At 55.4% G+C, this 12,340-nt stretch overlaps 1 protein-coding gene across 2 annotated transcripts in view; it reads left to right on the top strand.

Annotated features, from left to right (window-relative positions):
- Positions 1 to 12,340, top strand: part of SIK3 (SIK family kinase 3) — a 255,887-nt gene that overhangs the window by 231,049 nt on the left and 12,498 nt on the right. For both annotated transcript variants that reach the window (XM_075546636.1, XM_075546635.1), the window contains exons 15-21: positions 1,955 to 2,098; positions 5,823 to 5,973; positions 6,655 to 6,780; positions 7,054 to 7,139; positions 7,541 to 7,650; positions 8,608 to 8,947; positions 9,523 to 10,361. In XM_075546636.1, coding sequence (XP_075402751.1) covers positions 1,955 to 2,098; positions 5,823 to 5,973; positions 6,655 to 6,780; positions 7,054 to 7,139; positions 7,541 to 7,650; positions 8,608 to 8,947; positions 9,523 to 10,361 — 1,796 coding nt within the window. The remainder of the gene's footprint in view (positions 1 to 1,954; positions 2,099 to 5,822; positions 5,974 to 6,654; positions 6,781 to 7,053; positions 7,140 to 7,540; positions 7,651 to 8,607; positions 8,948 to 9,522; positions 10,362 to 12,340) is intronic.

Raw genomic sequence — 12,340 nt, 5'->3', positions numbered from 1 at the left:
AAGCGCCACTGGAAACCCCCTAAGTGCCAGCAATAACCATAAGAACTTTCTCCCTCCTCCCTCCTTCCTCCCGTGCCCCTGCCTTCCTATTGCGACTCTGATAGTGTTCTAAAGGCCCCAAGCCTGCCCCTGCCTGCGAGAACTGCTTCCTGAAAGGAACTGGAGATGTGGGATGACCGTGATCCTAGCTAGTCTGGCCACGGGCCTCTGGCATGGACTCTTCCTTTCCGGGAGAATGAATACCTCTTGTTATTGTGTGTTGTGTGCTTCTGTGTTTCTTCCTCCCCCTTGTACCAACAAAGCTATTTTGGGGGGAGGAAAAATAAAAACCAACGAACATGGGATGTGGTCCAGGAGTAGACGCGAGTGTCCATTGTTTGCAGAACCTTGATGCCTGACGTGCAGAGAACAGCAGTGGCGCAGGCGTGCTCTCCCGTCGGTTCACGCCCGCAGTCCCTGAGCTGTGGTGCTCAGCCCCATGCATGCCCCCTGGGGGAGTTGGCTTTTATTTTCTGGGGAGGGGGTTGACCAGAATTCAGCATGTATTTTCCCAGAAATACAGGTGTTCTTAAAGATTTTATGTTCTCCCTTGAGGGAAGTTGAAATAAAATGGTTTTCATGGGCTCTTGGGAAACTTTGGATGTCTTTATCAAATAATACTGACCGAATGCAAGTTTACATACCACCAATCACCGTCTGTTACCTGTTTGTAGCTTAACTGGGCGAAGTAGTTAAAAATAAGAATACGAGACCATTTCCTCAGCGCTGAGCAGTCCCGGCCAGTGCGGTCTTCTGCCTGGAGCTCTGTGTGAGCGAGGTGCTGTGTAAGAGGCAGAGACGGCAGTGGTAGATGGGCCAGCTCCTGCTGCACCTTAGCCGGAGAAGGACATTCTGGTGACTTCTTTTGTTGTTGTTGATGCCGTGTTGCTTGTTGGCAAGCAGAAAAACACGATAAGGTTTCAAATGGGTCCTGTGGGGTCCTGTAGATCCGGGACCTGAGAGATTAGGAAATTCACTGCCGTTGACCCATCAGTGGGCAGCATTGTGTTCTCTTCCTTGCCTTGATCTTCCCCGTCCACCTTCCTGAGATCGGCACCTCAAGGCTAAGGTGCCCCTCGCTTGTAATGTGAGGGCTCAGAGCCCGGCTTCTTTACTCCACGCCCTCCAATGGCAAGTGGAAGGCATCACGCACCAAAGGGGGACGAGGGAGCAGTAGAATAAAACCCATCCGCTAGGGCACCTTGTCACCTCTTGAAACTCCACTAAAGTTTCCTTGCCCGTTTTTGTCCCAAAAGCAACCATTCGAACCACTTCCTGTGGTCTCATTTCTTCATCCTCTAGAGAATGTGGGTTTTCCTGGGACAGCGTCCATTTTCCTTCGCGGGTGATTGAGTTAAGTCCCGGGGCAGGGGGCGACTGCTGGTTTGGGGACTCCCTTATCTATCCCACATGGGAGGGCCTTGAAAACAGTGACGGGCAGAGGGGAAGTGCTCAGAACCTGGGATCCAGAGGCATATACAGTCTTGAATCTCTCTTGGTTCATCTCCAGGAACGGTTCTCCATGGCCCGTTGCCTCTGACTTGGGGAATCGCTTGTATTTTGGAACTTTGGGAGAGCGCGAGCCATGGACTTGACAAGCTGAAATGCTCTTTTGGTGGATGGGCTGGCGTAGGGAGCCCTGATCCTCTTATCTTGATGAGCTAGACCGGTCTTCTTTCTTCCCGTCAGCGGCTACCCTGAGTTCAGGACTCAGCCACCGCAGTGCGAAGCCGACTTTTGTCGGCCAGTCAGAGACGTTTCACTTCCATCCTGCCAGGGGTCTGCGCACAGTGAGCCCTCTCGAAGCTCCGGCGTGACTTCCTGCTGAGCGCCTTGGATGAGCTTCTAGTGCGTCTTGCTGAGGAACATCCCCATCCGTCATTTTCACTGTGAAATGTGCTCCTGCTTGTTGCAGGTACTTGGCAAATAGGTCCAAAAGACATACACTGGCCATGACCAACCCTACAGCTGAGATCCCACCGGACCTACAACGGCAACTAGGACAGCAGCCTTTCCGCCCCCGGGTCTGGCCTCCTCACCTGGTACCTGATCAGCATCGGTGAGTAGCCACGTGAGCTGCGTCAGCCCCCTGAGGCTCATCGGACAGCGCCCTTCTGATTGGTCTTTCAGACGGTGACTAGCATCCCGGCTTCAAAGGGAAGTCCCCTGTCATCTTGAATGTCCTTCTAATGCAACTAGCTCCTTGCACTAAGCCAGGCACAGGGCAAAGGTTTTCTCCTGGGCCCTGGGGCCACACGACATCCTTCTCTCTCAATCCTTATCCGGTTTACTGTCTGCAGTTGCTTGTCGTGACTTCAGAGGTTGACTCATAGATGAAATTGGACTTGAAACTTGAGAGCAGGTGAAGCTCTTGGAAAGCCACCTGGAAAATAGGTAGATTTATAGCCATATCAGTGAGCTCCATCTTTAATAGCCCAGTGCCCGCAAAAGAACTTGCATTTCCTAGCGCAGTGCCCTTGGGCGGCCGGGCTGGGGTGGAGGCAGAGCGCCTGGTGGATGGTGGCGCAGAGGGACTGCATCTCTTGAGTTGCGTGCTTGAGAAGTCGCTCTTGCGGGATTTCCGTGGCCACATCTTCTTGCCAGTCTTGATTCTATTTGTAATCCATCCTCTTGAAGACACGCAAGCGAACTTACCAACCTTCCTGACCAAGAAAGCGTCGTAAATGGAACCCTGCTGGACCTGGAAACAGCGGGCCTGCCACTTTGTTAGCTGAAGCTGGCTCCCTTCCCAGAATGCCTCCGTGACTGAACGTCAGAGCTGTGTCCATCCGGAAACTCCTGGCCAGCCGACGGGACGGGACACAGCGTCAGTGCCACGGCCAGTGTGCAGAGCTTGTCGTAGGCTGGTCTCTGTTTTGTGGGGTGGGACAGGCCTGTGGAGAGCACCCACACTTAGGAAAGCTGCAGAGCAAGCTGTTCACAGGGAATCCCGCTGATAACTCTGTTTCCTGGGTGATCTCGTGCAGCCACCGCATACTGTGGGGCTGGGGCTTAGCCACCCACCAGGCAGTCAGAAGAGACAGAGGTACCCTGAGCAGGCCAGGCCTCGTCGGTGCCAGGCTGGAACTCTGAGGGGAGGGAGATAGACTTGCCGGTAACTTAGCGAGAATGGTCTGAGACCCTGGCTCGTGCAGAGCGACACTGCTGTCTCTGACGACAGTCTCTTGGGACCTGGATTATGGGTGCGTATCAGAGGGGACTTTAGGGGATGTACTGGAGAGCTGCTCTGTTTTCCCGAGATTTCTCCGCAGCGCTGTGCCTTGTCTCCCCTCGTTTCCATGTCTCCTCACCCACAGTGGAACACTTGCGTTCTCAGCCCTTGTCGGAGTGAAGTGTGTAGTTGAAGCCCTGTGCGTGTCCTCATTCAATCCTACGTGTTCGTTAGGAGGTATTCTTATTCTGGGAAACGAGCAGATCAGCATGCCTCTTCAGTCGCCTTGGTCGCAGACCCTCTGACCTGTTGACCGGTGCTGCTTAGGGAAGGCCACACGGACCCACAGCTGTGTTGGTGTGGTTTCCGCCCCGCCAGCAGGTCCTGCTGGATCCGTGTCCGCTGTCTGTTCCCTGGTGAACACTCGTGCTAAAAGTGTTTCCAGAGTTTCCTGGACCCAAACCAGTGGCATAAAAAGAAACAGAATGCTTCATGAGCAGGAGGTTGTGCAAGGGCTATTGTACGCCTCAACGTGTCTTGGTGGGGGTGGGGGGCGTGGAGTGTCACTGTACACAATAGGGCAACGGGAGAAAGTGAGGGTAGCCTTTGGGAGAAAACCAAAGACAGTTCTCCAAGGCCGTAAAGTGAAGCTGTCTGGCCAGGATGGGCTCTTGAGCTCCCTTTATTTGGGGCACGAAAAGGCCCTTCCAGCTCTTCTTCTGAGGTGTCATGACGTCCAAACACGGAAAAAGAAGAGATGTTCAGATCAACTTTGCTGATCCGGGAAGACGATCCATTTCAAAATTGCATTTGATGTATTAACGTGGTACTAAAGCAGGGTGGAGTTCACCATCTTGCACCAGATTCCTGGTTGACAAGTATCGTGGGAACGGCAGCCTCCCAGGGGCTGCCCTGAGATTGGACGTGGTTGCTAAGGACAGTCCCACAGCCGACACCATCGGTGCTGCCCCAGGAGCGGTGGCTCAAGATGGCGGTTCAGCTCCTCTGGAGTTAATGGGTTGCACTGAGCGGAGCCGACAAAGTCCTGGAACCCCCGGGCCAGGAGTGCTTCCTTGGCTGGGAGAGGAGGGCTTCAGTGCACTTCCGGGGGAGCACAGTGTTCTGAGTGGATCAGAAAAGTGTCCATCACGCAAAAAAAAAAAAAAAAAAAAAAAACCCAACCCAAAAACAGTGAAAGGGAGGGGTCACATTCTAGGTGAAAATAGTATTTGCTTGCTTGAACTGCAAAAGCCTGACGTAGAAAACCAATGCAAACTATTCAGGAGCCTGCTCCTCCAAGCAGCTCTCCTGGCCACTGTTTCTGGATTGGTTCCCAAGTCATGTGGTTTGGGGTACCCCCAGAGTTGCACGGTCATGCCAGTCCATCTTTGGAGGAGCAAGTACTAGACACGCAAGAGAAAGGCCTTTCTGCCCCCTGACACCTCTGCACAGCCATCCAGTTCCTCTGGGTCCCTCCCTCGCCTCTCAGAGCAGGTTTAAACTTTGTTGTTAACATATCCTTAAAAAACCAAAAACAATTGTTTTTGCTTCCATCCAAAATAAATAAAGGTCCAGGTGAGGACTCACTTTGCCCCCGGCGCAGTAGAATGTTCTCTCTGCCCTGGGCATGGACCCTGGGTCCTTTCCATCAGCTGTCAGGTGCTGCCTCCGCACTCTGTTATCTGTTTACCCCAGGAGCCTGCCTTTCTGATTAGATCCTAAGTGCAGGTGTTAGCTTTTGACCCCCGATGTTGTCTTAGGCAGCCCTTATCAGTAGGCCGTTCTTTCCCCGCTAAGATACTGGCTGGGCTCTGGTGGTGCAGTGGGGTTGAAGGTAATCCACGTGACCCTTTCCCTGGGAGGCTGGAGGAGATGCAGCTGCTTTGAGAGGTGACTTCCCACAGTAGGTAGCCTCGGGTTGATCAGCTCTGTGCCCATGCTCTTGAGAACATGGAAGAATATGCTTGCTTCTGATCTCGAGAGCAGATGTGCCCCAGCCCCAGCCCCACTGCCTGCCTGTCTTTCAACACAACCACAGACTACTGCTCAGGAAGAAACTGGGGCTTACCTACAGTCATGGCACTAGGTGGAGAGATGGCTGTAAAAGGGAGAGGTATACCACTCAGCCCGGTGGGGGTAGTGGGGCTTGGGGGTGTATTTAGAAGCTCTTCTCTAAGGAACCCTGGTGGCATAGTGGTTACCTATTGGCCTGCGATCTGCACGGTCGGCAGCTCGAAACCACCAGCAGCTCCGCTGGAGAAAGACTGGGCTTTCCACTCCAGTCACCAGGGACAGTCTCGGAAACCCACAGGGGGTCGCTATGAGTCTCTCTCTGGGGTCATAGAATATTGTAAGAACCGGCCACACTCGATCCCAGGACCTCAGCGGGCTCGGAAACAGAGCCGCCGGAAGGTAAGTGGGAATGGAAGGAGTGCCCCTGGAGCTCAGTGGAGAGATGCAGGGCAGAGAAGCAGCTGGCCTTTGGCGGTGGCATACCATGCAGGATGTGCACGGCAGCCGGCGTCTGTGTTTCTCTGGACCAGCAGTCCCTGTGTGATGTGATCAGAGCCCCTGCGTCCTCGCCCCTAACCTTCTCTTCCCATGTATTCAGCTCTACCTACAAGGACTCCAATACCCTGCACCTCCCCACGGAGCGCTTCTCCCCTGTGCGCCGCTTCTCAGATGGGGCTGCAAGCATCCAGGCCTTCAAAGCTCACCTGGAAAAAATGGGCAACAGCAGCAGCATCAAACAGTTGCAGCAGGTAATGGCAGAGATGGCAGGCATCTCTGAAGACGCATGAGTAGCAGAGGCCAGTAATGCAGGAGGCCTGGGGTGGGTAACCTTTCCACCCGCTCCGCGTCGGCAGCCATGCAGTTGCAAAGGGCTTGCGTTCTAATGGTCTTTCCTCACTGGTTACGCACAGCTCTCCTCGGGATGGCACGTGCTGCCCTCGGATGGGACTGGGCGTGTCTCCTGCAGAGGGCTTTGAGGGCTCGGGTGTCCATGGGAAGCACCAGGGAAGGGCTGCTAAGTCAGCTGGTGTTGCTTTGCCTGCTCTGCACACTTCCCACCTGGGATTCTCCAGCAGCTCCACGATGCTGCTCCCAGGGCCAGGAAGCCCACCTTCAGGCTTCTGTGGCAGGCCATTGGCCTTTTGCCTTCCTGAATGACTCAGCGAAGCTTCAAGTGACACAGATTTCACACTGGACGCTTCCGCTTGTGCACATCCTTGGTGGTCCCCATGCCTGCACACAAAGCAGAGTATGACTCTCCCTAGCACACAAGTGACCTGAGTCAAGGGGTTGATTGCGCATCGAGGATACGGTTCTCCTTTGGTGGTTCTTTCTGCCCGTGAGGCCTTCGGGCAGATCTGCATCTGCTGAGAGCCCTGCGTGGGGTGGAGCTGGCGGCATCCCCTCTGTATCAACTGCTTTCCCTTCAGGAGTGTGAGCAGCTGCAGAAGATGTACGGGGGGCAGATTGATGAGCGGACCCTGGAGAAGACCCAGCAGCAGCATATGCTGTACCAGCAGGAGCAGCACCACCAAATCCTCCAGCAACAAATCCAAGTAGGCCTTCTCCCTTGGCTTTCTCCAACTTTGGAGCTTGCTTTCCGGCTGGTGTGCCTGTGGATTCTGGAGGAGTCCTGTCAGGGCAAAGTGCGGTTGAGTGATGTTCACGGTGGGCCCGCTGGGGTAGAGGCGCCACCACACCTTGTGATGGACAGCAGAAAGTAGAGAGATCTCAGCCGCAGATAGCTCTTTCTGTTTCTTCCCTGCCCAAGAATAGCCCTGGTCCATCTCCACGCTCACGGTTACTTGTGCCTTCCCCCCACGTTTCAGGAGTCGATCTGCCCTCCTCAGCCTTCCCCACCTCTGCAAGCCGCCTGTGAAAATCAGCCAGCGCTCCTCACCCACCAGCTGCAGAGGTAATGAACCGCTTGTGTTCTTTTTCTTTATCAATGCCTAAGCCGCTGTCTCTCTCCCGGGGTGTCCGCGGCCTGACTCGTTAGGAGACGTGGACTGACTTTCGCCTTCGTCTTAGGAGACTGTCTGCAAGGGGAGGCAGTGATTTAGATCGCCGCTGCCTCCCTGAGATGCGGCCCCCTCTTGCCACTTGAGTCTCATAGCCCCTCTACACAGTGATGGGGGTCTAACCCAGGTGGGCGGCCAGGCCAGATGGTGAGACACGGAACGTCGCCTTTGCCTGGCCGTCTGGTAGACAAGATGTAGGCTGACTCTAGGTAGACTGTGGTGGATGGTTGGTGGATGTGTATCCTGAGGCAGAAATGGGAGGTTAATGCCACTCACTGGTTGTGTTATGTTCAAGGTTAAGGATTCAGCCTTCAAGCCCACCTCCCAGCCATCCCAACAACCATCTCTTCAGGCAGCCCAGTAACAGCCCTCCCCCGATGAGCAGCGCCATGATCCAGTCTCACGGTGAGTGGACAGGCTTGCCTGTCACGGTCCAGACCTCCGCTCCACAAACCATGGATGTCCAAGGCAGGACACACCTGCCTCACAGTGTGGCCTCGAGAGCCAGCCCCCAGAGTGAATCCTGGTGCTGCCAGCTCCTCTGCCTGCAAACTCAGCTCACGGCCAAGGTGGCGGTGTGCCTCGGTTTTGTCACCGGTGAACTAAGGCTGAGGTCAGTTTCAGGAGTAGGGACGCGGGAAGCACTTGGAAGTCTGGCACGAGCTTAGTTCCCAGGGAAGGTAACTCTTCCTCAGGTTTTTGACAATTCTGCCCTCCCTTACTAAAGTTAACATTCTACCCTGATTTCCTTATCACCTCGCATCCACTCGGCTAGTCGGCATGCGTGTGGGCCCTTCTCTTGTGGGTGTGTAGACGGAAGTGCAGATGAGTGTGCTCTGATTGGTGGGTGTCTTCAGAGGGCAGGACTTTGAGGGTGTAGCTGCTCCCAAAGTGGGCAATTTCTAAGTGACACTGCACAACACAGATCCCTTGCTGGGCAACCCTGATTGTCCTTGCAAGCTGTCTGAATTGGCCTCTAGGCCCTTCCGACTCCACGCTCCCCGACCAACCGAGTCTGCAGCAAAGGTAGACTCCCTGTCGATGGGGTGGGGATCTGCCATTCACATACAAGCCCTAGGCCATTTGTTGGCCCAGTAGCGTTTAGGAAGCATTGCCCTCGAGCAGAGCTGTTCACAGGACAACCAACAGATCGGCTTCTCAAAGGAGCGTAGGAGCAAGGCAAGTCCTTGGAGCCCCCATCCCGACCTGCTGACCTTGGCTTTTGCGGGCAGGACCCGGGAGCCATTGTTCTAACGAGTTCTCCCAGGGAGCCCAGGCAGCAGTCTTGCATACCCTGACCCGCTCCCGTTCGATCCAGACACCCGGGCGGGCGTCTGTCACGCCAGGTCTCTTTCTCTCCAGGTGCTGCACCTCCCTCCCAGTTCCAAGGCCTGCCCTCCCGCAGCGCGCTCTTCCAACGGCAGCCCGAGAGCTGCTCTCCTCCTCCCAACGTGGCACTCACCTGCTTGAGCCTACCACCGCCCACCCAGTCCCAGCAGGTGACCATCCAAGTCCAGGAGCCCGTGGACATGCTCAGCAGCGTGCCAGGGACAGCTGCCAGCACATCCGGGAGGGGCCTTGCCATCTCTCCCAATGCCAGCCAGATTCAGATGCAGCATCGTAACAACCTGATGGCCAGCCTCGGCTACGGGCACCGGCCCCTGTCCAAGCAGCTGAGCGCCGACAGTGCAGAGGCCCATAGGTAAGGCTGCCTGCACTCAGCCGGTCAGGGAAGCCCCCGGCAGCGAGAGAGGGCAGGGGCGGGAGAGGAGGAGCCGGGCTGGACTGTGTTGGGTCCCGGCCTTTATAAAACCAGGGAGGTGGGCTTGGGTGGGGGCAGGGGGGGTGGTGCTCTCGTGACCTGTTCGTTGACCCAGGAGAAAGCTGCTCAGGAGACAGAGGAGGAGAAAGCAAAGACGCTCCGCCCTGTTAGAGGAGCTTGTGACAATGCCACTGTCCCGTTGCCGATGACGGTCGTGTCTTTGCCTCCCTGTCGCTCCTCTGAGAACCTCGTGCTTCCTAATCCTGCCAGCGAGGTTTGGACATAGAGCAGTGCCGCTGGGCGCGTGAGGCGCACAGTGCTCCCGTCTCCGGGAAGTGAGTGCCTGGGATAGGTGTCCAGGGGGGTGTCCAGGGGTGGTGAGACGGCCCCGTCTCCCCGTTCCGCTCTGTGCCAACAGGCACACCCCACTAAGGAAGAGCCATGGCTATTCCCAGGGGGACTCTAGCACACCAGCTCCAGGGGGGCCCGGAACTCACCCCCTTTTGTTTCCGCAGCTTGACTGTGAGTCGATTCTCCCCTGCTAACTACGACCAGGCGCAGCTCCACCCCCAGCTGTTCTCGGACCAGAGCCGGGCTGCCCCCGGCAGCTACAACCCTACAGCAGGAGTGGGCTTCCCTGCAGCTCCTGCCCTGAAAGTCCCTCCCCTTGACCAGTTCCCCACCTTCCCGCCCAGTGCACATCAGCCACCGCCGCACTACACCACGTCCGCACTACAGCAGGCCCTCCTGTCCCCCACGCCGCCAGACTACACCAGACACCAGCAGGTACCACACATCCTTCAAGGACTGCTCTCTCCCCGGCACTCGCTCACCGGCCACTCGGACATTCGGCTGCCCCCGGCGGAGTTTGCGCAGCTCATTAAAAGGCAGCAGCAGCAGCAGCAGCAGGAACTGTTCAGGCACCTGAGCCACGGCGACGCTGGGAGCCTGGCGTCCAGTATTGGGGGACAGAGCATGGCAGAGCACCAGGCGTCACCTTACCAAAACGCTGACTCCTACCACCACCACCACCACACCAGCCCCCAGCACCTTCTACAAGTCAGGGCACAAGAGTGTGTCTCTCAGGTCTCCTCGCACACGCCGGCCCACGGGCACCCAGAGCGCATGGAGGAGGACTGCGCATGCGAGGGGCCCAAGGAGAGCTTTCTGGACAGTAAGAGTGCAAATGCACTGACCAAAGCTTGCCAGGACAGCCCCCTGCTCTTGAGTACCGGTGGCCCTGGGGACCCTGAATCTTTGCTAGGATCTGTGAGCCATGCACAGGAGCTGGGCCTGCATCCGTACCGACACCAGCCGACCACTGCGTTCAGTAGAAATAAGGTTCCCAGCCGAGGTAAGAGCCCACCCTCCATGGTTAAAGCCCCGGGCCGGTCCTCCCCACTTCATTGATCCCGCCACCTGGTCTTTTTCTCAGCCAGCACGCGCTCTGCCTCAGGAGCAAGACTTCCTGAGAAGACGCTCAGGCTCCCGCGGGAGAGAAGCGTGTCAGAAGCTGGGGCGGGTGGGGAAGCGGTTGATTTTCAGAAGAGGAGGATCGTGATGGAGTGTTAGGGCCACGCTGGTAGAGCCCAAAAGATCAATCGTCTTCTCGTGTTCACACCAGGGTTTCCTGCCTCCCCTTCTCAGCAGAAGAAAGTCAGGGATGTGAGTTACCGTTGAGGAGGTGGGCCAAGGGCCCCAGCACCCTAACTCAGGTCAAGCACTCTGCCCCTCCTGTACTTCACCGGTGAAGAAACAATGTGGTCCTTGGCCGAGGGCTTGGGAGGATCAAAACATGCACACGGGGCTTCAGAGAGTGCGTGGAGACACGGAATGAAATGATAATGGATTTTCCCATGAACTGTGTGTGTGCGTGCACTTGTCTTTTTTCTTTTTTGACCATTTTGTTGGGGGCTCTTACAGCTCTTGCAGCACTCATACTTCAGTTGTATCAGTCACATTTGTACGGACGGTGCCATCATTGCCTTTTTTTCGTTGCCATCATTTTCAAAGCATTTTATTTCTCGAACTCTCGATATCAGTTCTTTTTCCCCCTCTCCCCATCCCACCCTCGTGAACCCTTGATAAATTATAAATAATTGTTGTTTTCATATCTTACACTGTCTGCTGTCTCCCTTCACTCACGTTTCTGTTGTTCGTCCCCCTGGGAGGTGCGGGGAGGGAGGGAGGTTATATGGTGATCATTGCAATCGGTTCCCCCTCTCCTCCCCTTCTCCCCGACCTTTCCCTTACCCTCCTGGTATCGCTACTCCCATTACTGTTCCTGAGGGGTTATCTGTCCTGGATTCTGTGTGTCGAGAGCTCATATCTGTACCAGTGTAGATGCTCCGGTCTAGCCAGATTCGTAAGGTAGAATCGAGGTCATGATAATGGGGGGGGGGGGGGTGGAGGGGAGCATCAAAGAACCAGAGGACTATTGTGCGTTCCATCGGTGCTATACTGCACCCAGATTGACTCGTTCCTTCCTTGACTCATGAACTTTTTGAAGCCTCCTCGTGTGTGTGCGTGTGTGCGCGTGTGCATGTGTGTTCACATGACAGAGAAAGTTAAACCATCTGGGTAACCTGAAACGCACAACAGAAATGTGAGGCGATGTTACCATGCTGCTCATTTTGTCAGTGAGGTCAGTTCTGGACATTGGAACATCACAGGGAGTCCTGTGTCATTCTGTAAACCTTAATAATTAATTAGCACGTTCATTTTCATTGGGATGGGGAGGATGGGAATCACCTTCAGGGCGTTGTACTCAGGAAATGCTACTCCGCCAGCATCATGGCGTTCATCCCAGACAAAGCCAAGGATGGTACCCGATTCACCATCAGTAGGTCTTGCACTGTGGGCTGTTACCATCAAGAAAATTCAAATCGGGGCATATCCATCCCATCCTGGAGCTTCCCACACCTGCTTCCCTGTCCTTTAATGTCAAGCACATAAAATGGAATTCCTCAGGGAAAGTAGATCCTGCAGCACAGATGCAGGATTGGAGACCTTACTCAAAAGCACAGCTGTGAAGGAGAGCGATTCCAAGCTGTGCTCCTTAGGCGCTGGTAGCAGGGAGGTGGTGTTTCACGAAGAAGCCTTTGAGAGTTTGTCTTTTGAGCAGGTCGGCACTGTGCAGTTCCTAGGAGGTCCGCATCAGTCACACACAGTGCTTTTTCCAGCAGGGACACCCCAAATGCATGAGGTTGGCGGGCGGTCTCAGAACCAGGTCATAGTGCGGCATCGCTGACATCTGGAGATGCTGAGATGGGGGCACGTTTGGGGTACACCTGCGTGGACCCATTACACCTTCTGGGGCAGAACCAAGATCAG

The sequence above is a fragment of the Tenrec ecaudatus genome, chromosome 4 (assembly GCF_050624435.1).
Source record: "Tenrec ecaudatus isolate mTenEca1 chromosome 4, mTenEca1.hap1, whole genome shotgun sequence".
NCBI lineage: Eukaryota > Metazoa > Chordata > Mammalia > Afrosoricida > Tenrecidae > Tenrec > Tenrec ecaudatus.
The sequence above is the reverse complement of the archived record's forward strand: the minus strand, read 5'-3'. Positions and strand labels throughout refer to the sequence as shown.